General features: G+C 41.3%; 1 protein-coding gene across 3 annotated transcripts in view; it reads left to right on the forward strand.

The window, feature by feature from the left end:
- MYL10 (myosin light chain 10) overlaps positions 1-24,967 on the forward strand; it is a 32,832-nt gene that overhangs the window by 1,322 nt on the left and 6,543 nt on the right. Inside the window, exons 2-6 of one of the 3 annotated variants that reach the window (XM_063341423.1) lie at positions 3,118-3,203; positions 4,315-4,469; positions 17,078-17,164; positions 19,928-20,003; positions 21,443-21,547. In XM_063341423.1, coding sequence (XP_063197493.1) covers positions 17,129-17,164; positions 19,928-20,003; positions 21,443-21,547 — 217 coding nt within the window. In that variant the 5' untranslated portion in view covers positions 3,118-3,203; positions 4,315-4,469; positions 17,078-17,128. Of the gene's footprint in view, positions 1-3,117; positions 3,204-4,314; positions 4,470-9,296; positions 9,336-9,519; positions 9,540-17,077; positions 17,165-19,927; positions 20,004-21,442; positions 21,548-24,967 lie in introns of those variants that run through there. The other 2 variants (XM_063341422.1, XM_063341421.1) reach the window with 2 other exon arrangements.

Here is a 24,967-nt window from a genome sequence, read left to right on the forward strand (position 1 = left end):
TTGATCAAACATAAACACAGTAAACAGATGAAAATAGGGTTTAAACAGACTATACATTTACCTGCCTCACTGAAGTATGCACTCAGCAGACAAAAGAGTGTCTGGCTTAATGAGGTTAATGAAAATTGGATTTCCTTCTGCCTGGCATATTTGAGAGAAACCTTAGGCTGGGAGTTCGCAGCAGAATCTTCCCTGAGGGACTTTTTTTTCTCCTGCGCTCTCTCTGACTGATACACACTTGTGATCTATGAGTTCTGAATGGCATCCTTGTGTCTGAACACGAACACTGAGAATTTCCTGGGTTATTTTGCAATTTTGCTTCTAATACAGCATGAATTCAATGTCTGTCATTGGTGAGGGAGCATTACTTGCTCCCCATAAGAAAATTAAAAGTAGAAAATAAGTGGCTATGCCTTGCTTCTTCTGAAGAGCTTGTTAAGTTTTTGGCTTGCTGTAGAGTGTCATGGTAACCCTACCTCTGCAGTCACTACTACTACCTATTTGTGATTTGTTCTTGGAGGTTAGGCTGAAGGTTGGCTGGGAGCCACAGTTATCAACAATAAGTGTCCTCCAGTTTAGATTCTCCATGTTTTTTCCTTCTTCACTGCATTTTTCTGTACTTTTTCGATGAGGTGGTGTGTGATGAACACCCACAATTATGCTGAACAGTATCATGGAAGTGTCTCACCCAAGTTAATTTTGAGGATAGATTTCATGCTTAGTTTCACCCCTTTGTAGGAACCTGGCCTGAGCTGACAGTGCAGCTGCCGGAGTTTCAGTGGAAGGGATAAGCCAACAGCAATTCTCTCCTCCATTTGTTTTCTTCACCAGGGAGCAGCTTTCATGCCTGCAGAGGGTACAACAGACAGTCTGTAGAGCAGTATCACGACATGCCTACTCTGACCTGCAACTAACATGAACAGTTTGCTGTTCTTCCTTTCAGGAGAGATTTTGGCTTCTAGAAGCCTTTATCTTGACTTCTACTGAAAGGCGTACTGTGGGTCAAATTTGTTTCTTACAGAAGTTCAACTCTGTGCATCCAGAGCATTTCATTTTTGTCTGTTGTCATGGTTTGACATCTGACTTTGTGCTTTTGTGAGTCTCTCTGTATGGTCAAGATGTTGGGTTCATGGCCCAGATTTCTTGGTTTAATATATTATTAAACCAAAAAGCTCAAGTTAAAGATATTTCCTTCACAGACAAGGGAGGAAGACTAGTACCTCAAGGGGTGATTCAGCCCACCTGAGATGCAATTCTTACAATTTATTATTATCTTTCAAATATGTGTCCTCTAAAACATGGCTTTTGGGACATTGGCTCATAATTTTGTAGTAGTTGTATGGAGTATATTGGAATATGACAATATTCCTGAATGTGGCATCTGCGTTTCCTCCTGTTTGAGTAACTGTAGTGTGTATTTTCAAACTACCATGGGATTTTGTGTTGCATTTCTGAGTACGTTGGGGTTGGCTCGCATGCATACATAACTAATGTCTGTGTTTTGAAGTGCCAGGAATGTAAAATGGGTTAGCTAGCTAACTGAGTCGAACGGCAGGTCGAGACATGTGACAACAGTATAATTCAGCCAACAGAATGAGGATAGCTTGGGGGGTCTTAAGTTAAAAGACCTCGATTAGTTTCAGCTCAGAGTAAAGATTACCACAGACTGGCAAAGACAGGAGCAAAGACATTCAGACGTGTCTTAGGCTCTGGTTCTGTAAGGTTGTATCCACAGTCACCAAAATGTTTAGGAACTAAGTTTCAAGTGAGTCAATCTGAGGATTCAAGTTGCTTAACCATCATTGTGAATGTGTCACTTTGCTTGTTTTCAGAAGGTTGGTAGATGAGGTGCTCAGCTTGTCTCAGGTGTTCACTGGCCAGGCTGGCTCCCTCCCTGACTTCTTTGCGGGCAGGATGCGCTGTCACTCACTGTCAGTACAATCCACCCTCCTGCACGTTTCACTTGCAGCTCCTGGGCTACACTGGAACCACAGTTTCCACCATTCTGGACAAGATGATCTTCAAAGGACGTTTCCGACCCAAACCATTCTATGATTCTATGAATGCTACAAAGGAAAATTATATTGGGTCAGATTCTCTACTCAGCCACATGATGGTCAATCCCAGATAATCCCACTCATCCTAAGAGGTGCTGATGGATTTATGCTATTGTATGTGAGGTCAGAATACGACATCTTGCTTATGTGCTGTCCTCCCTTTCATGATTTTAAGCCATGTTTATGAGCGTGGGTTGTTTCTTTAGCACAGGCAGGAGAGTTTGTTGCTATGCCATGTGATGATTCTCCCATTTTTTAGAAAAGTGCCAAAGGATTGAATTAGGAATTTGTGACATTTACGAAGAGTTGTTAAATCCCATGTGTGTGTTTGTGTTGTTGTAACCTGCAACGGAACATAAGTGACTCCAAATCTCAGTATTGATGTGATCCAACATATTCTGGGATTCACCTGCAATTACACCACAAATACCTGGCATGAATTTAGCCACTGGGTCAATATTTAGATATTATTTTCTGTAAACAAAATTGGCTTTTGATATGCTGGATTTTTGACAGAGGAGGTAGAACTTTATATTTTAGCACATCCTGATGTAGTTAGATTTTAGGTGAAGAGTTCCAACTGTTTATCCTGAAATTTTAGGAAGCTCCATGCCATACATATTCCAAATATTTTCAGAAATTATGCATGTATGTGTGTTCAAACAGAAATTACAAATACATCAGATTGATTTAGAAAAGTAGATTTTAGCCTAGCAGAAAAAGGCATGTAGACCCCATGAAAAGCTAAATAAAAGATAGAAACATTCAGGCAAAATTTCTGACAGGGAGAACCATTTGTCAAGTGGTGGGCTGTTCCTCCATGCTTTGAAAATGTTAAGTGAATATAGCCTGTCCTTCTGCGAAGATACTTGGCCAAAATATTAGCAGATGTCTAAACCTCACCTGCTTTCCCAGAGCTCTTTAGCTTTTCTCCAGCCTCTCTCAATTCCTGACTTCTGGTTTGTTAATCCCTAACTTCTCAGCAGGGTATCTTGCTGCCAGAAAGAAGGGGCATTGTCAGCAGAAACTAATTACTTTCTCATCAAATCCTATCTTGCAGCAAAAATGTGATCTGTCCCACTGCTTCCAGTGCCTCCCAAATCATTCATGTACAGATGACACCTCTTGCGTGGCCAGCAGTCTAAGGTAGGTGTGGAGGGCAAGCTAAACTGCAGACGTGACAAAGCATGGAACAGGGAGGACAAGTCCACTGACCAGAGTGGCTCGAAGTCAATGGGGTCTGAATTCTGTTACTGAGGATGCCATGGCTTGAGTTGGCTTGGCCAGCTACTATCAGCATAAGATGATGATGATGACAATAATAATAATAGCAACAACAACAATGCTTAAAAATATATTCTAGAGACACGGGCCTGATACATAAACTGATATATAAAATGCTAAGGCCTGTGTTAGACAGGAGAAGAGGCTAGAGATGGTTCTTTGATTGTTTCATGTGTAAATCTCTAGTGAAGATTATGGTAGATTTCATTATAAACCATCAGCTCAATAATTCTGGTTACTGTTGGGCCTTCTGTTTTGGTTCTGCTGGATGGAGAACAAGGCAGAGCAGTTCCATAGGGATTCATACCATCACCAGAGCATTCCATATTCATTTATGATTATTGTTCGAGGTTTTCACAAGTAAGGCTCATGTCGGCTTTTTTCCACTGGGGAACTGGGCAGTATAAAGTAGCCAGGGAATGAAAAATAAAAGAATTAATGCAAAAGGCTGTGATTTTGCTGCCTTGCATTTTAGCCGTGCCTATGACGGACTTCCCTTTAGTAGGGCCTTTAGTAGGTTACAGTTTTGTGCTTCTGCTCTCCGCCTATGGAACAAGGAAAGAGTAACAGTGTGTTTCAACCTTGCGGGTGTGTTAAGAAGACACGTTCAGCCTTGGTTTTGAAATACACATATACTGCGGTAATTAGAACAATAGAAAAGCAAATAAAAACAGGAAGAAGAAAAGTACCTAACCCACAAAAGGATTTGGTTGATGTGCAGCAAATGAGATATGGGACCACAGACTGCGTGATGAAGTTAAGAGAAATATTGAACAGCTGCTTTGCTACACACTTTTACAAAATGAAATGACATCCTGCAGGAAAAATAGTACGGGCTCATTTACTACCCAAGAGGGCAGAGCTAAGGTTACAGGGACTAGAAGAGTGTTGTAATTTCCTTACTCCCAGGAGCTGCGTTTTCCAACTTGATGGCTTTCCTAATGTAATTGCATTTTATGTGATGATTTTTTAGAGCCTGATTCTTGCTAGAGTAAATCAGGAGGAATCCTGGCAAAGCCAACAAAGTGATCTCGGCGAAAAAATGATGGGAGCCACAGCAGAATCGGGCATGCTCAGTCTGTAACCTTCTCCAAATCCTCCAACAAATGCCCCATGCTGGCATAGCAAGTAAGTATCGGATGAAAACACAAAACAATTACAACAGTGCATCTTGCAGTAACCACATCATTTTATGTCATTGATGTCAGGTTGAGTTATATTACTCTGCTTTTCATTATGTTGTGTTAAGCCTTTTGACATAAAGCACTACACTGTAAGTAACATAAAGTGACCTCCAAGTATAAAAGAGAACACAGTTTTTGTCAGATTAGATAGTGGCTATGAATTCTCAGAGAGGGAGAGGTAAGTCAGAGAAGGAGATTTGGATTCAGTGTCCTGAACAACAAATGCACAGAACTTAATTAACAGTTACAGCAGCCCTGGCAGTTTCCAAATAGGTGTATGTGTCTCCGCTCAACAGAGAGAGAAGATTCGCAGTGGGATTTGCACTGTTTAATTTACTTAAAATTATGCAGAGGTATCTGTATTTTTCTGCACCTGAACTGTAGGAACTCAATAAACAGTGAACATAAGACTAACTTTCCTGAGACTCGCCTTGTTGCCAGGTTCCAAAATACAGTAGTCAGACCAAGCTTAGCAAATGGGCTTTCTAAGTAACCTGTCCTCTGGATCGAGAATTTAATCAGCTGCTAAGAAGACTACTGTAGGGAGAAAGGAAAAGAGAATCATGATGGCTCTGAAAAGAAGGGGAGCCCCTCATTAATTTAAGGTGATTCAGGAAAAGTGTGTGGTTAAGGGAAGTTGCTAATTTTCTCTGGAGTGCTTGAAATCTACCTCTACTTGGTAGTTCTTGCTGGTGGCTATGCTGGAATAAGCTGGTGTTCTCACTTTAGTGCCTGCCTGAGAGGCACTTGGTCTACGCTCCTGGTTCACAGTTTGCACACTTGCCAGGACTTGCAAGACAGTGCTTCAGTTTGCTGCTTTGCTTTTAATTCCTATTTACATTTGGATAACACTGGGTATATCTGTTCCTTACCTGTAGAATCAATGAACATCTGTGACTTAGAGCACATAGCAAGGAGGAAACAGATGATGTGGCCAGAGAACAGTAGGTGTGGGCAATTCCACAAGGTACATTTTGCCAGAGTGCGGAGTGCCAGGATGGGCCTCACATGAGTCCTAGTTTTAGACAAGGACTGGCCTTGTCTTTACGCTCAGCACCAAATTAGATATCAGACATAGAGATCGAGCCTGGTCAGTGCATAGAAAGTGGAGTCCTTTAGTATGAAGGCTGGGATACATCTCTTCTAAAGGTTTGGGGATTCTCCCTACACATTGGAAGGATATGGAAGGTTTCAGTTCCCAAATATGATTAACTGTCACATGTCTTCTTTTGAAGGCATGCCACTCAAAGACATGAAGGAAAACTACCTGTGTACAGAAGTGTAATGTCGTGGTATGAAGTTGGTCTCAAAACTCAGTCCATAATAGCCGGAATACTTACAAAGGTACTTACACATTTCCTAGGTAACATTTTCAGCATTAGTGGCTTTTTTTCTGTCCCCACTGAATTAGGAGAAGAGGCCGCGTTCCATTTGGCATCCCATCTCACTACAGTAGTTGTCACTAAAAGTCCTGTGCTCTGCATCTTTTCGGATAGTGAATGTTGTATGGATCAGAAACATGTTCACAATCAGTCTCAAAGATGGAAGTTGCAAAGGCACCTGAATACATTTGATTGATCTTCCTGAGCTTAAAAAGGTGTTTTAAGTTTAAAATTTAGTATTGCTAACAGGAATAGAGTATAGCATTTTATGTGAAAATGGTGCACGGATGAACAGTTAGAACAGTAAATGACGCCAGAATCCAATGTGTCTCACATGCATTTTCTTTAGTATTTCTCCATCTATAAATGTAGTTTAAATTAGTACCTACTTCATTTCCAGGCATGCAGTATTCCTTTAAGATGTGTATGAGACACTGTCCTTGTTTATAAGGCTATGAAATATTAGAGAATTAGCAGTTACTTCTCCTGAACAGTGTGCAATGGACCAGCTCTGCTCTCCGTCCTGCAGAGAGAGCTGTGCAATCAGACCCCTGGGACAGTGACACCCACAGTGCTCTGCAGGAGTGCAGAGACCTACCTTTAAGTATCTTTTGTAGCATCAGAGAGTCCAGAATTAAACATGAAACATTCCGGTAACTAGTGTTAAGTTCATAAAGCAAGTTGTTACCCTGTACTTGATAAGCTCATTAAGAGAGCTGTTACTCTTGGTAGGACATCAAACCTTGCTTATGGCCAGAGAGACACAGAGACTCAACACTGCAAAAGCTCACTGAGGTTTGCAGACAGGCTGGATCTCAGGAGACTTCCTATTATTATTTTCTTTACTAATAAATCATTATGTTGTCTCCTTCACAGCACAGAGAGTTCAAATAAACCTGTCCCTGTGACAATCTGATTCTCTGAAGGAGTGTCCTGTTCTGTTGAGTCATGTGAGAGGAAAATACAAAGAAGCAGAAAGACAGATCAAAAAGGGGTAGCAGAAAGGGCCCTGGAGGCAGACTTAAGTTTGGTATTTAATATTTCAGGTAAAATATTCACTTAGCATCAATTATCTTGTTGGATTCTTTTTTTTTTTTTCCCCCCAAATGAAATTGCCTTCTGAATCAGCCAGCTCTCTAATTACCAGATTGAATGATTGAAATTTTTAGGGCAATTAAATTCAAGCCTTTCTTTTTCAGTCCTTATGTTATTCCCCCCTTCTCTCCCTCCCCTCTCCAGTCTGGAGCCTTTCTATAATTTGGAGGCAGTTGCAGAAGCAAGCAGACCTTTAAAGCAAAGATGTATGTCTCCCTGAATTCCTCTGTGGATTCGTTTTATAGACTAAGCAGAGAGGGTTCTGGTCTCTCAGGACATGTGCATTACAAACACACAGTATTGTGTGGGTTTTATCCTAACATGTCATGTCGTTTAAAAACAACTTGGAAGAATTCATTTAATATAGAAATTCTGTGAAAAGACAAAGATCAATGTAGAAAATACATGTAGTATTGGAAAATGCCTGCAGATCAAGCTAGAAAAGTAAGGAGCAAATTGATGATAATAATGATGATTGGTGATATACAAGGTAAGAGAAAACAAAACTCCTGAAGAAACAGTACAAGGCATCTGTTAAGAGAGCTGTTAGGACAAACTCGTGAAATGGCTGGATGAAAAGATAAGTATTCTTCCAAAAATGGACACAGAATTCACAGGATGGAATCCTGGGCCCGGTGACCTCAATGACAAAGCTGCTGCTCATTTGGCTGTCTTGTTAGGATTAGAGCACTCGCCCTGCAAAACAAGTAGCCATATTCTTAAATGTAAGTATGTGAGCTATTACACTGATTTCAATGGAAATATTCCTTCCTTAACGTTAAGTGGTTGCTCAACAGCTTTGCTGAATCAGGACCTAACCCAGTGAATGCGGTAAGTCTTTACCATAATGAACCTTTGAAATTATGTAGGATTTTCCCCAAAACCCTTGTTTTGAGTTTTTCATGTTACTAAACTCAGTCTAGTGTACAAACCTGGGTCTGCTGTCTGGCAGGCGGCTGCAGACGAATGGACCGAGGGATTTATTTTTATGCTGCGTTACACTAGGTATTGCTATAATGTCACTGAATTCAGAACGATGAACACTGGGCTAACTTCCAACTTGTAGCCACAACAATTTCGCTAAAGCCAGATGAATTGTATTGTGCTTATTTATTACTTAATTATCCCTGTAGGTGTTCGAGGTACTTCAGAACAGCTAAAACAGTCCTTGCCCTGAAGAGCATGCAGTCAAATCTAAGATTAGAGATGACAGCACTGCAAGGGGCCGGACCTGGAGAAAGAACAAGGTCCTTGTTCAACTAGATACTTAAACGTATGCCCGTCTCAAAGTTCGGCTGATTGATTAAGCACTTTTGTGACTCAAGGTTAGTGTGAGTGATGTAAAAAAGTATTTCAGATGCTAGTGTAAGTTCCTGAAAAACCTATTGTTTTTGCTATTTTTAATGCACTGATTGTCCTGTATAGATACTCTCACAGATACAGATTAGACCTTTAGGAAATAACGATTTCATGTCCGTGGAACGATGCCATTTTGTACTGGTTAATGTTTTGGCCCATTGTGATAATGCCAAACATGATTTATGAATCAAATGGAATGTGTATGCATTAATGTCCATGAGCATTCCCCAGGAGACGCAGCCCTTGTGGTTCCCATGCTGCCTTCTGTTTGCTCCTGTTCTTAACACCATATTCATTACTAACATCTCTTTTTTCATGTTTTGAAGTCCGTGAGTCTCCATCGATTTGCAGTAGCTTAAGGTCTGGCCCTTGGACTTCAGGCGTGTGTGATAGATTCAGGGAAAGCAGATCTGATCTGAGTCACTTTATTGCCACCTGCAGAGCAGTGCTTTTCCAGGATGCCTCCCAGTCACAGATGCACCGATGCAGAACCTCAGTCCTTTTTCTGGAGCTCTGAATGCACCAGGCTCTGGAGCTACCGGACATCTCAGTGGCCTGGATTTATGGCTAGTTTCCGCTGCATTGTCTCAAGGAGCGTGTTTCTCTTTCTGCTTTTTCAGGATGCCATGTCCGTTTAAAATCTTTTTAGTGCGTGCCCTGTGTTCATTATTTAGAAGTACATGGGAAAGCCCCTTCAGCTCTGGCTTATTGTGAGTGCTGTACAATTGTATCCCAACTGCCTACTCTACTTATCTACTGCATAATTTCTGTGAAAGCAAAAGCCGTGCGTGGAACAGATGCTTGGAATGGTATTGGGATCCAATTACTGCACTTTTCCAACCTTACATCTATTGTCTAAACTTGGAGCAGGCATATTTTTATTCCTTGGTGACACTATATAAAGAGACAATTGGCATTGTGTTTGCTGTCTGAGTAGTTGGCAGACAAGGGGTAGAAGGAGCAGCAGCAGTATGGTAGGTTTTATTCTTTCCCATGTCTGTCTGTTTATCTCTGTCTGTATTTCTTTCTGACCCTAACAATTCAAATGGAGCTGTAATGATCACACTGGACCCCATGAAATCTTATACTTGGTATCGCATCCAGAATGAAAATATATCCCATAGAGCGAGCTGTGAACTTCCAGTGACTTTTCTGCATGTGTTCGACAAATGAGTAAGGTAGGAAATGTAGATGCACTTGCTGAAGGGAAGAGCTTGTGCATCTCTTTCCAAGGCTAATACACTAGGGCAGCAATGACAGCACGGCTGGTGTTAATTAGTGCTAAGGTCCGCTATGGTGTGATGGGAAGTGAGGGAAATGGGTATCTCTATAATTGTAATTGTGTTGCTCTTGAGACTGTGGGGAGAAGTAGGAAGTATTGCAGAAATTTCTGTGTCTTGGCTTTGCCCTGTTCACTGGTGGCTTTTCACTTGAAGGGATTCCAAGGAGCAAAGAAGAACTCCTGCCTAAGGAGCAGTGGGCAGATGGGGCTTTTTCTTTGTTTTTTTCAAATTCAGAGGAATGACTACAACAATATTAAAAAAGAAAAGCTCGTGATCTTCTCTTTCCTTATTTTTCTCCTTTTTGCAGGTCCTTTTCAGGCTATCTTAAAGTAATGCTGCCCAGTGGCTCCGTAGGGCTATGGAATATTTGATTCTGGAGAGCATTGGAGAGGGAGTTGTATATGAAAAGCTTTCTCAAAGCTTAGTTCAAACCCGATCCCATTTAAGCAGGTGATGAATGTGCTCCAAGTGCTGTTCTGAGCAGGATAAAACCACATTCAAAGTAATTTCTAAAGTCCACGCACAAAACTAGTTTCCAGTTTCAGTCAGTGCAAGCCCAGTGTCAGTGGTTTCACACTGAGCACGCAACCCATTAATCATGTTCTTCACCACTCTTACAAGTGAGCAGTGCCTTGTGCTGATTGTGCCTCTTCAGCTGTGGATTTACAGGTTTCCCTTTCATCAGCTTCACTAAAGTCTAAGCCAACCCTTTTGTGGGGTGGGGGGCAAGTGCTGGGGCTTAGGTTTTCTTTTTCCCCTCTTTTTAAAAATTGTATTATTTACCAGTGTTCTTCCCTTATATTTAGATCAATGACACACCACACTGCTCGATGTCTGAAGATATTTCAGGACATTATGTGGTGAAATTGCTTAAGTTAGGAGATGTGGAAATATAGTGGGAGACTATTCTGTCTCCTCACTCCCAGCTCAACTGGCGATTCTCTGTGGTGGTTCTTTTCATTGTGCCTTTTGTTTTGGGAAAATATCTTCTGAGGTACCTTACTATACAGGGACACATGAAACAGATTTAAAATGGAAAGAAAAAAAATAGCCTTAATGAAAGAAAGCTGAAGAATATCTTTACATAAGGAAGTGATCATTTTTTATTAATCAGAGGGAAATGTATATGTAATTATGCTAGATGAACTCTGTGGGGAGGTTTTTTTCTCTCTTTATGATGTCTTAAGGGATTTATAAATATTACAGAGGTTTTATAGCATCATAATATTTCAGATGTGCAGTAAAGCTACTTTCAAAGGATTAGTGCAGACAAAGCAGCATAGTAAAAAATAATTACAAGTCAGCCAGTGCTACTAGGCTCTGACATACAGGGCTGATGAGAGTGAGAGAGGCAGGGTTCAGGGAGATAATTTTTCTAACAAGAGCAGACCACACAAGTGCTGTGGAATGGAGTTCTGAGAACTGTCTCCAGCCCTCCGTTAATTCCAGGGAATTTCAGTGAAGCTGGGGCTGTGATGTCTCCCCGCATGCTCTGTGCTGATGGAGAGAAGGGAAGAAGAAAGGTGGAAGGAAGGAGAGGGAAGCCTTTTTCTAATTCCCAAAACATTCCTGGTGTTTATTCAGTTCGAGTGACACCCTGTAGCAAATTCTGTATGCCGAAGGGAACTGCACTCCCCAAAATAGATTGCGTTCTGATCAAGTGTGTTTTGCAGCCTGCTTAACTGTCTGGAATGCACCACCTGTACTGAAACGAGTACTGACCTCAGCGGAGCAATGCTGATTTCACGAGCGGAAAACGCAGCCCGTTGTTTAACCAAGTTGACGTGTTTGTGTATGGCTCTGCGCATGCGTGCATACATACGTGCGTGTCTGTGAGCATGGAGGACTGTGCGTGTCGAGAGGGACTGTTCGTCTGTTTACTTGAAGGAGGAGGACGCATATATGCCAGAGAACAAAATTTGTTGGGTGGGGAAAGCAGCTGGCGAATTTTGGGTCATAGAGGTTGAGCAGTCTGCGGTTGGAGAGGTTATCTGCTGTTGCAAGATAAGTTTTGGGAGATGATACATTCTCTCTGTATATCTGTGCAAGAGAGAAAAGGAGACTGATTGGGGAGGGATTTTATGTGAGGCAAAGTAGAAGGCTTTAGTGTATGGGAGTGGGAAGCAGGGAGGATGCAGTCCAACAGATTTTTGTATCTAGCAGGGATCAAAGGTGTGTGTCTGTGTGGGCGTGTGGGAGGCTGGGACTACATGTAAAATGGAGTGAGGATGGGAAGGGAGGGATCTGTTTGTGAGTGAAGAGCAGGTAATAAAAGGATCTTCTGTTTCTCAGTTCTGATAAAGTGGGGTTTTATTTGAATGATCTGAGGCTGTTGCCTGTTTGAAATGCAAATCGTGCCCTTAGAGCAGTTTATGTTGCTTGCTCCTCTAGACTGTTCCCTCAAAGGCTTGCACTTGGCTTGGCCTTATGCAGCTCACCTGCCATGAAAAGGACCTAAGCCACACTAAAAAAGGGTGGCTTGTCCATAGCTGGGGCCTGGGGTGAAGGTGCAGAGTAAATTATCTCAGCAGAACTAACTTGTGAGACAATAATTAAGAAAAATCCTGTCCAGTGCTGCAACAATCCCTTGGATGGGCCTGAGATGTAACTTTTGATTCAGAAGCTGGATTCAATGATAACAAAAATTCAAAGATAGGAAATGTCAGCACTGAGATCCCAGAGTGGATGAAAAACAGGGTGAGAGTGTGATGGATGAAAAAGTAATAGTAACTCAGATTTAACTTCATACCGTGGATCACAGTAGGGGACAGAATCTGAGCGAGATGATGGATGATTCTGTCTTTTCTGTAGTCACAAACGTAGTTGCAGAGGAAGGAAGTACATAAAATGTGAAATAGTGCAATGCAAAGCTGTAGTATCTTATGTCTAGTTTGCCCGGGGCTAAATGAACACATAAGGGTACAAGACAACAGAATCAGGCTCTTAATAGTGTACACCCCTGTTTTTCTCTGAAGGACTCCCTCCCAGGAGACCTGCTTGTCCATTGATGTCTCCTCTAGTAAAAGAATTAAAGGAAGACACAGTAAGTTGCTGATTAGGGAAGCGTTTCTGCTTGTGTTTTAACTTTGGCTGTCAGGAATACCAAACTATATCATCTTTAGTTACTGAGAGTATTTTCTGAGTGTTTTAAGGCATGGTGGACCAAACAGGCAACTGACCTCCCCAGAGCAAACCAAAAATGTGGCTTCTGGTAGTGCCGCCCACTTTTCCTGACTGCCTTTGGAGACTTTCTTGCTCTGCAGAAAATGCTAAGTAGAGGTTGGTTACTTCATACTTACTAAAGGGTAGAAGTGTGCGCCTGAGCAATCAGTGCAGGCGCCCGTTCTGGAGCTGTACCTCTGTTTATCTTGCAGCAACTTGTCAGTTTTACTGTCCTTTTCTGGGTTGTCTGCAAAATTCATCGAGGGCCTGAGATGATAAAGTTCTGCAATAATCCAGTGCCCTCTTCCTTTGTATCTCTGGTGTCGTGAACCTGCTCTAGCACCAGCCTTTTGTGAATTTATCAGGGTAAATAATGCCTCATGTTCTGAAATAAGAACCAAGTATTTTCAGCTCCTTCCTCCTTTGCGTGTAGAAATATAAACTGATTTCCTGTCTCCTTTTCTTTTAGATCGCCCTGAAATCAGACATTTCTTCACTCTGATTCACTTGAACATACACTCCCCCTCCGCAACATATGAAAAATGAATCCCATTCTTATATCCAGAGAGGCAAAGGCAGCGCACACTCATTGTTTCTGCCTGCCTGTGTCACTGCACTGTCCTTGTTCTCTCCGGCTCCCTGACACTGCCAGAGAGGAGAAATAGAAAGAACCTCAATGAGGAAAACTCAGATCAAAGCAATTGCCTGGTTCAACAGAGTTTTCAGTTTTCCTGGGACCAGATTTTGGTATGGTTCCATTTTTTCATTTAAAGCTTCTAAATCAAACCAAAACCAACACCAAAAAACCCCCAACAAACCCAACAGAAAAAAGACCCTTTAAAATCCAGGCTAATTGAGAGAGTGCTAACACTAGTAAGACAAATGAGTGATACGCGACAAGCCTGTGGTTTCTCTTCTAAAGTGAAGTGTTGTTTTCTTCACAATGGGATGATTAATACACTCAGGCAGGAATATTAATAGGCTTGTTCAGTTGTTGCAACATTCTTCCCACTGCTGTGCTATTGAGGCCTCGGAATCCAAGCCCAGGGGACCCTCAGCTCTTCAGTTTCTCATCTGGCACGTTTTGTATGTCAGTCTCAAAGCACATGTTGCAAAGATAGAGCAGCTATCTTTGCAAAGTGCAGCTCGGCACACTGCATTTTACAAATGGGGAAATTGAGGCAGACAAAAGTGATGTGTCAGTCACCCACTTGCTCCTCTGTAGGTCACCTACTGAATCCTTGGCAGTTTAGAAACCATACGTCTGCTCAGTTCTGTGTTGTTCTTTTACTATGCCATTCTTTCAGAGAGATACTCCAGAGTCAGAATCCTGATTCAATTCATTAAAAAATTCTGGAGTGTTTGGAGTTGTCAGACAGCAGCATAGACCTATTTCTGTTCTTCTAGAGCTGCCTTTTAGTTTGATTTACCCACCAGGAAGACATTGACAATGTACTATATTCTCTTCCTGCTCCACCTACTTATCTCTCAGCCTTCCTCTTCATAGTGCCTGCCTACCCACCAGTCATGCAAAACCAAGGTGCAGTTTCTTTCTGTGGTTATGAATTTCCTAGCTTTTCAGAGCAGATAAATGACGTTCACAACACTGTGTACACAAAAACCAAGAGACTGATAATCCAAGATGCTCTATCCATTTGATGCCAAAAGACTTAGCTTGAAACTCATGATGGAAAGCCATTCCCATCCAACAGCTGTTCATAGGCCCCTGTGAAATGTATTGGTGGCCTTAGTCCCATTCCCCAAGCGAGCAGATCGTAAATAGGATCCACGCCCAGAGCTTCCACAGAAAAACTAAAGATAGATTGAGCGACACGGGCATTGATGTCCTTTATCATCCCTGGAGATGACTAACCAGAGAGTAACACTGAACAAATACGCTAGGATGAATTTCTCCTAGTACAGTGGTTGGTCTCTGGATAACTAGTCTTCAGTCGTTTTTGCCTTGAATAGGACTTCACTAACGTAAAGAAACTTTTGGGTGTTTTTTGTGTTGCTGGTCTGTTTCTAATAGATACTGAGCCACAGCTTTTGGGTTTATCTGATCCTTTCTTATAGCTACAATCCTTGCTTAAAGCCTTACAGCACAGAGAACTAATTAAACTGAGGAATAATAGAGGTATTGCCAGTGTTTGGCATTTAAAGTTAATAAAACCTGGAGCTGAAGCCCACTGTTCTTCATTGTGGTGCTAGCTTAAAAAGATGTAGGTTGTTTGCTAGCGTGGTGAATATTTATCATGCTGAATATGGATGCTGTATTTGGTCACAGCAGAGCAGAGCATGAGAATGGTTTTGTCTTCATAAAGACCAGCTACACAAGCACAGGAGAACCAGTTCTACAACCCATCCGAAAACGCCGAGGCCAGCCTTGTGCCCTGTGGTCAGTTCCCCCAGATGGCTTGCAATACATTCTGCTGGGTAACATCTGCTTTCTTTTTACCTCGGGGAACAAATACGTATAAATATGTAGGATTGTTCTTAATATTTCCATTCGATCTGGAAGTGTTGAAAATCTCCACCAGACACCTCACGTTATATGGAATATTGCCCATTACTGCTCAAAATAACACTTATTTCATGTGTAGGAGGAGGAGGGAATCTGTTTATTCCAAAATCAATATTTCTACATTCATTAAACATTCCAGTTATTCACTTTTTTTTCCATGCCCGTGGTAGCATTCTATCCTTATTTTTATCCTCACTACAAATACATTTCCATTCCTATTTCCAGATTTTAGTGCTTTGCATTAGCTGATTGGAGCTTGACAGGTCTGGAGTGTGGTTGTGTGGATGGCTGTCTACCATAGCCCTAATTTTCACCCTGGGATCTAAACCAGGGTGGTTGAGTGCAGAAATCTGCCCGGCAAATTAAATTGATCAGACAATGTATACTTCAAACAGAGTCGAGTGGGAATATTTCCTTGAGCTGCTCTGCTCCTCAGGATATTTGAAATCAGTATTGAATTTGAACTTTCGCAGGCTTTTTTATTTTGATGAAAGGAGACAGTAGAAGTTGCCTTCCGTTTCATGCAGAATAGCCCAAACTAAGTAAGACTAATTTTCCATGACATGAGAACCAGGTGGGACTGTGGTGATGAAGTTTAAAAGTAAAAATGATAAAGAAAAAAATAATCTGTCTGGAAGGGAACTCAAAAGGAGATGTAGCTCATTATCCTGCCCCAAATAAGGATAATGCTGTGGTTAAAACATTTCTATAATCCTTAGGAATCACAGATTTTATTCTCTACTGCAGAACAAGAACTGTATTGTCTTAGGCAAGCTGGTTGGGCCCTTATTCAAAGATATATAATGAAGTCTAGTTCTGACTGATTTTTAGTGAGCATTAGATTCTTAGATATCATTGTAGTTCTTTCCCCGGTTTTTCTCTGCCTCAGTCTTTCAGACTACAGAATAGCGATGAAAGCAGGCCCACCCTTTTATTTAAGATGACTATCTTGAATATTAAAAATATATGGGCTAGTCAGGCAATGTAGCGTCGTGTCATAAGTTGGTGCAAGAATATGGATTGTCCTCCCTACATGGGAAGAATCTGTTCAGTCAGTTTTGGTTCAGACAGAGCAGACTTCTAACCATTTCTCTGTGAGCAGGAAATGGTGTAACTGTCCTTCGTAGCTCCTCAACTGAGTCTTCATGCAGGGCCTCGTTTCGCGTCTGGCTGCCTGTCCCTGCGCGGGAACTGGGAAGGGGCCCCTGTACCCACTCACCTGAATTGCTTGTATTTCTTAATAGCAGGTTGGGAATTTTAGCTTTCGTCTCTGAGCAAGACTCCTCCTGTAATACAAAGCTCTGCAAAGCCAGTGCAGAACTCTCCTGCGTCAAATGGCCTGGCGTAGGTGACTCTACCCTAGGAACAGGCAGTTCCACGGGGAAACAAGCAGTGGACCAGCTGTGATGTTCAGAGTTACACTTTGGATCCCTCACCTTCTTTTAAGGCAGCACAGTGACAAGCTGTTCTTGTTTATCTGAGCTGTCAGGTTCCAGGCCAGAGCAAGGGAAGGGCAAAAAGCCTCAGTGAGAGATTCATCTGCTACTAAAGCAGCATTTTTTATCCCATTTATATATTTTTATATATATATATATGTATATATATGACTGAATTAAAAACTTTGTCATAACAATCCTCTTGTATTAGTTGACTGTATATATTTTACCTTCTGTTAAAGATGGAATTTGTGTTCATGATGCTTAACAGACAAAGTAACACATATTTGATCTTCTTATTTGTATTACAGGCTCCAAAAAAGGCAAAGAAGAAGATAGAAGGTGGTTCCAATGTATTCTCTATGTTTGAACAAACCCAGATCCAGGAGTTCAAAGAGGTTGGTCACTGTTCTGCTGTTCTCTGTAGTCTCCTGTCTTTGCTAATGAATAACATAGGTTTTGTTTGTAATCCTCATTCAATTCTCCATCTGCTTTAATAGAACACACAGTTGTTTTCTGAATCATCTCTGTGGTTTTGGCTGATATATCATTTTCCTTGTGTGTTTGTTTGTTCTTTCCTTCATTCTTTCTTTCATTCTTTCTTTCCTTCATTCTGTCCCTCCCTCACTCTCCTGTTTCAAGTTCTAGACTTATTTGAAAAGCCCTCAAGCCCCCACCCCAAAATAAAGGAAAATTATCATCCCATCCACTTTAGCCCTGATTCAGGAAAACACTTGAGCACATGTTTAAAGTTAAGTTTAAGTGGTATTTTAAATAAGAATAGTCTTACATGCTTGAGTTTCTGAATAGAGATGCCTTATTGAACCAGGGCTTTAATTAGTGGACTGTTCTACAATAGCAATAGAAAATATTCTTCTGTGCCCTTCTAATACTGCCCACAAACTAGAAATAAAAATACCGAGAAGCCCTCAGCCAACTTTCTCCATAAATGCAAATAAACCAAAACAACATGTTGAGATTAACAAAGTAAGCATCTTCTAGCTCCCAAAGGATTTGGTATTACCAGGCATTGTAGATTCTTTGACCAGTTACCTGTGAGGAGGCAAATCTATCCGTCTGGCGTAAAAGCTGAAGCATATTAAAGGCAGATAATTTGTTTGATGAGTTTATGCTCTTTTTCTGAGTGGACATTCTAGAATGTCTGTGAGGTCATCACATTTTGCACTGGTTTGTCATTTTAAGTTATTCATTTTTTCCCCATTTTTTGCTAACTCCCATCTTCGAGCAATTTCAAATGTGATAAATAGCTACAGTTTCATGTTGTGCGTTGGCTTTCAACTTTACTTTTCATGAGGATTCCTAGCAGTAAAGCTCAGTGGTGAATGCGACTGAAAACCCGTGCAAAGGATTGTGAATATGGCCCAGGTAAACCAATTGAAACCAGTAACTTTTTCCCCACAGTTAACGGGAACACGTTTAATACTCTTTTCCCAACTCTTCTCCATATTATGTGAACCTCTAGTTTTATTTTCTCTGCAGACTACTGTTTGAAGACATACCATCAAAAAGAAGAAATGCTGTATTTGACCTGCTCTAAATAAGATAATACTAGCAGCTTTTCTGGGATGATGGTGGCAGAATAATGGCAAAAGCATGAGGCAGTGGAGAGGTCCAGTGAAAACCAAGACCATGCTGTATTTAAAGACTGCATACTTGGGACAAGTATTGCTGAAAAGCTGGTTTTGATCAGAGTATTTTTATCTAGATATTTCAACAGCTCACCAGAAAATGTTTCAGCATTGCTGTTATTACATTATTTTAAGTTCACCCATTACAACACATACCTAACGCTCTTCCTGTCTTCTGTGAGCTTGCTGGGCTCTGCTTTACTCTTCATATTTTCTTCTGTTTTGCTTCCAGATTGTGGGGATCAGTGTTTAAAGCAAGCCCCTCCAAAAGGAGGGAAGGCAGCTCTAGAAAGCTGGGCTTAATTTTTTATTAGGTGATGGTTTGGCAGGTAAATGAAGGGTTATGAACATGCATGCTGCAAGCAATCACATGGGCAAAAGGGAATGTGAGCAGTGGGGCTTTGTGGGAAACTGGAGGTAAAACTACGTGAAGATATGTTGATATAATACCGTCATGGAAAGATGTGCACCCTGTAGAGCAGTAGACTTTAAAACTTTGCAAGTTACTGTATCTGCAAGGGAGTAGCTGTGTTCTCAGGAGAATGCTATCTTTCATAATAATACTGAAGTAAGAATAATTCCTGGTCATTGTAAAGATACACTCTCATATGGATGTGCATGCCGGACAGATAACCAGCTTCAGAGACATGCCCGGTTCTACTAATATTCCTCATAGTATGACCAGGGGAATTTCAGGTCATTAAAATCTTTCAAAATCAATAAAACATTAAAAGTGTGATGGCAGCAAATAGACAGACATGCAAATAGGTAAATAAATAGATAGGCCATTAGCTGGCTTGGTAAGTAATGGCTAGAGTACATAAATTCTGCGTTGGCTGAAAACAGAAAAAGAACTGGTTTTTTTTCTATCAAAAGTTAAATTTTGCCTGACAAGAAGTATTTAAGGTCAGCACATCAAGGTCAGTCAGAGCCCAGTGTACAGTCTGAAGGGTACAGTTTACTGGAAAGGGAAACAAGCTTTGAATAAATAATGCTATGAAACCTCCATTTCTCTGTACTTTTGAAAATTCAGCTGTCTCTGTGTGAAGGATCATTTTGAGGCCCAGAAGAAAATGACTTTAGCTTGATCTACAGTATTTAAATGTTTGACAGGATATGATAGCTGCACAAAGGCATGAGGTATGGGAAAGGTACAGAACACACAGAGTAACCACTGACTAAATCCCCCCTAACTAAAGCCTCCCTATTTCAAACTTTTATGGGTTAAGGCCTGAATGGCTGGAGCTGCCAGTGTTGGCTTCAGCCCAGCTACATGCTGCACTGAGCATTAATTTAGTAAGAAGAAGTTTGGGTGGGTTTAATTAAGCCCCTTGCCAAGATACAGTAATGTGTTGAAAGTGAGGGAAGTGCAATGATGTGGATGAATCAAAGGAAGTTAAATATTCCTCTTTACAGCGTGAATACAACAGCCCCCTGGACCGGCAGGAGTGATTGTAGCACTGTCCTGTGCAACGTGGCAATGGCAATAAATTTTCCTTTTTCTTCCAACAGGCTTTTACCATCATGGATCAGAACAGGGATGGCTTTATTGACAAAGCCGACTTGCGAGACACATTTGCTGCACTAGGTAAACTGGTAGTAATGGTTAAATACTTAAAAGAAATACAGTTTAAATTTCAAGCACATAAGAAAAGTTTGTACTAGAATTACAGTGGGATACACAGGCAGCAAAAGGAAGCCTGTTCAGCTTGATCTTCTTTATGGTAGTTGCTATCTTTCTACATAGCTCCAGCTGGGAAGTCTCCCGAGCAGCCTCTTTCAGGAGCGCAATGAAGGTCTCTCTGGGACTCACTGGCGGGTGCAACAGAGCTGCGCAGCTGGCAGCTCTCCAACGGCACTGATCCCTCCCCTGCAACTGTTCCATAAAAAGCCCACCCAAGCAGGGGTCCATGCCAGGCATTTCTGATTTGCCTCTGAATCCAGGCTTCACAGGCTGCACCTTTTTCATCTAGGAGCCATGCAATATCTACCAATTAATGTTGTTATCATGGACTCGCTGCCCCTCTGCCCACACAAAAGGAGGAGGACTTCATGTGAGGTTCTGTGCTGTTGTGCATTTATGTGGGGTGGAATGTACATGTCATGAGATTAGGTATTGTCCATTCCATGCACATCACAATCCTGATAATATCAAGCAGATTAAAGTAAGTCTTCCCAAGGAAAGGAAAAATTAAAATGCTCATGATCCCAAACCTGGAGTTGTATCCTTGTTGCAACATTTGAGGCTTGAACAGTGATGTAGGCATTTGGGCTTTTGCCATCTGGATCTTATTAAAAAGAGTTTGATAAGAATCTTTAGTGCTCCCTGGGGTGGAATCAGACGCCAGCAGAGTCAGTGCAAAGAGCAGAAGCTCCTGAACTCTTTGTTGTGACAATGAGGTTTGCAAACTTTGGCCTGTAGCTACTGTTACCCTGAAATATTTATTTCTTAAGGCCAAGTTCTGGTATCTTTCCTCTCCAGTGAAGCCCTTCAATGCCTATAAAGCACAGTCACAGCAAATTACTACTCAATGTGAGTAGGGTTGCCAGGGTCTAAATTCTCATCAATAGGACTGCACAAGGATGGCGAAGGGGTATGACTACTCAACTCATCCATCTGCTCTCTACTCAGAAAGGCATCTCAATATAGAGGAGGACAAAGACTGAGACCTTGGATTCTCTTCAGTCACTTTGAACTCTGCTATATTAATATCAGTGGGCCTGTATTTCACCTGAGGTAAAAGAAACAAAAATGAAAAAGAAAAACAGTTTATTTGGAAGTGCCCCTTCTTTCGTCCACTGCTGGCCACGTCTGTATTATTTATCCTTCGTACTCCTTCAGTCACCCTTTGATCTTAGAGCCAGCTCTGCCAATTTGTTTTACGCTGGGGTATTCTGGAGTTGCGTTCTACCATGTTATTAGCAAAGTTGCACAGAGCCCTGAGCTCCCCAGTGGGAGGAGATGAATGGGGATCGTTTTTTGAAACACAATTTGTGATTTATTATGAAAAATGATCTCTGCTGCAGGTCGTTTGAATGTCAAGAATGAAGAGCTTGAAGATATGGTGAAGGAGGCGCCAGGTCCTATTAACTTCACTGTCTTCCTGACTATGTTTGGGGAAAAGCTGAAAGGTAAGTACCTTTGGGGGGTTGGAGAGGTATCTGTCAAAGATCCTCAGCATTGAAATATCTCAGCACCTTGCAAATTATAATAATGTATCCACAGAACAATGCTTAAAGGCAAGGAGTGATCTCCATTTTTGCAGACAGAGCTGAAGTATGAAAAGGCTAAGGGACGGTCCAGAGGACAATTCAAAGGTGTGATTTCAGCTTACATAAGCTAACATGAAAGTGGTAAGTTGAGGTCCAGAAAGTAATGAAATCACAGCAGCCTGGAGCACAGTGCAGACGAGTTACTCACTGTCAGTAGGTTCCTAGGCTGAAGTTTGTTGCTCATGCTATAGTGGTATCACACCCAGTGTTAGCTGGTCTTAAAGTATTTTCAGTATTTCTACAAAAAAGCTTTCTGCACTCCTTGGCTCATTATGCAAACATTACCTCTGCATCATCCTTGCAGTTATAGGGCATGAGGGAGCAACGTGGCCTTCCCTCTTTTTCTGTATTAGTTGTAACCCACTGGCCCAGCCTTGGTTTCACTTGAGGTCAATAGTGATTTTGCCACTGGATGAAGATTTCACCGAATAACTCTTATTGGAGTGGATAAATTTAAATAATTCGATCTACAATGATAAGGGAGGGGGATTTTGCCCATTGCTACAGAATATATAAGGATCGCTGTAGGGAGTTCATAAAATGTGGGTACTAAATTTGTTGTGGGAGCTAGTAGTTTAATCATATGTCTTATACTGTTAGTGGCTAGAAAATAGCAAGAGAGGGAGCGTGAGGCCAAGAGAGACCTCTAGTCATTTTCCTATATGCATTAGAGATACGTGAAAGCTTTGACCTTCAAAGCAAGGTTGGTCTTAGCCAAGCACATTCCAGAAGTTTGCTATAATAACAAATGAACAAAAAAATCTGATCCCATCTTCTTAAAAACATTTATCATATTGCTGCTGGACTCTGGCTTTATATTGCTGAGCACAATTTCAGTGAAGGGCTTGGAACAGAAAATAAAGGTCTGAAAGAAAGAATCAATGTAGCTAGTCCTCAAAGAAATACACTATTGCTAAGGAGTACAGCATGTCTGGGAAGCGTAAGAGGTGATGGAGAAGGCTGTAGACTGACACTGAGGAGGGGATTTTATTACCCAGACATTGATCTGTCTTGATCACAGTGGTACCTCCACTTTTACATTCCAGACGTCATCTCGCAGAGTAGGTAATGCCCTTCTCTGTAATCTTCCTTCTGGGATACGCGACTATTTCTTGTGGGGTGCCCTGCAACCCATTCCCGTCCATTTGTGATGCTTATGATCACACAGAGCATGGAAATGAGCTCTTCTTCCTTTCCCCTCTTCCCTCTTCTCTCTTACGATTGCTGAAGCTGGCAAAGAGTCCGGCCCTACCAATTGTGTGGCCTAAAACCAGAGCCAGCACAGGAAGGTGAATGGTAAAGCGCACCCCTCTTGTCCGCAGGTTTCCTGTTGGCTACTAGCAGAGGAGGAGGGTTTTTTTAATTTCCATTTGGTGAAGGGAAAATCACAGCTGTGCTTGTCATGCCCTTCTGGTTGGGTTTGTCATGCAAAGGAAGCAGAGCCAAAAGACTGCACATTCCCAATCAAAACTAATTGGGATGAAGAGCCTTTGTAGTGCAATTAGAAAGGGAGAAAGGGCTAGAGGAAGTGGATATGGCAATTTTGCAACACTCTTTATTAGCTAAGTACCACTCAGAGAATTTGGTGAAAGGTGCTTTCTAAGTAAAATTTGTTGTGCTATAATTGATTTCTGTCATAAAAGGGAAGCTGGGATTTTTGGGACGAGCTTTAGCTTTGTATATTGAGATTATGATGCCAGATGAACAGCTAACAAAACTCGGTTTATGTTAATGCCAACCACATGGAGCTGTTTCTACAGGGAGTCAGAATAATACAATTTGTACAGAAAACAGAGATGCCGCACATCAAAGAAACCACTTTATTTACCAGCTAATCAATAAAGAATGCCTGCTGCATTGCTTCTCTTCAAAGCCAAAGTCCAAGGATATGACAGAGTAGAAAACGTAAAACACAGTAAGGAAAAAAAAATCCCCCACACAGTGGTGACTACTTAAAATGCAGACCTTTCCTCGGAGCTGGAAGATGGTTCTCTTCATGAGACAATCAAAACACTCATTAAATACCAATGCTCTTTGTATTGATCATATATTAATTGCAGTTTGAATACATTGCCTTCGGCTTGGCAAAAAAATACACATGGCCGGTGTGTGACAAGAAGGAGGCCGTATAGCCTTAGGTTTATTCACTGTTACATCCACTAAGATCCTACTAGTGATCCTTGTGAAACCTTTTAAACAAACAAAACTAAGCAGGCATCAGGAGCGTGTGTAGTCATTAGAGCAGGGAACCTCGACTAGGTTCTATTCTGGTTCTATCTCTGCCAAACTTTGAAACGAACTCTGAAATTGCAATTGTTTGTGTTATTACCTTTTTTAATCACGCTTTCAACATTTCAACATCCCAAGTAGCTTCATTTGTCCATGGGTCAATCTACCTGCTTGTAAATTTGGTTTCCTACAGTTATAAATAATGATTTGTATGACATAGACTATGGTAATATTTTGAAATACTGGGGAATAGTCAGAAACAGAGTATGTAGCCTATCGTTTTTGGAAACTGACTGTAAGTGAGTATACTCAGAATCTGTGGTATTACAGAATAGTCAGAAACCCCAGCCAAGATTAAGGCACTGTGAAAGCTAGTCCCTGACCCACATTTTTTCCAGCGTAAATAGATGGGACAGATAAAGGATGGAAGAAAAGGAAGACTATTACTATCATTTTACTGCTGGGAACAGAGGAGCAAGGAAATTAAAGTCATACCAAAAGTCTGTGGCCCAGCTAAGAGCAGAAGTAAAATCTCAGAGCCATAGCCTAGCGCTTTAAACCATCCAGTTTCTATAAGTAACACTTAATGAAGAGATACTTAAGTGGAAGTGCACTACAGAATGTAAGTGCAAATCACCATTTTACATTGATCATCCTGTTTCCATTGCCTCCCAGTGACATTCTGATTTTATGATGAGCTCCATTTCCTTTAGTGAGGGAAATAACCTCTTCTCTATATAGCGAGGAACAAGTAACATCAAAAAGTGTTTTTACAAGGAACGTACAGTACAAGATTAAAGGAAGCCAGTGATGGAAACAGTTTGTTATATTTTCATTTCTGAAAGCCACTAATCCTCTGGGTACTGATATTGGAGACCAGTTCCTGGAAGTTTTCTCTCCTGCAGACATAGAATAGATATGAGTTATTATTTTTAAGCTTCTGAGCATTGAACTATTCACCTCTATTGTTTATCTGACATGACAAATGCTGCCGACTTAAGGAACCTTTGTCTTCAAACCTACAACAGCAGAATTCTCCATTCTGCACTG

This window comes from Chroicocephalus ridibundus, chromosome 7 (genome assembly GCF_963924245.1).
Source record: "Chroicocephalus ridibundus chromosome 7, bChrRid1.1, whole genome shotgun sequence".
In the NCBI taxonomy this organism is placed as follows: Eukaryota; Metazoa; Chordata; class Aves; order Charadriiformes; family Laridae; genus Chroicocephalus; species Chroicocephalus ridibundus.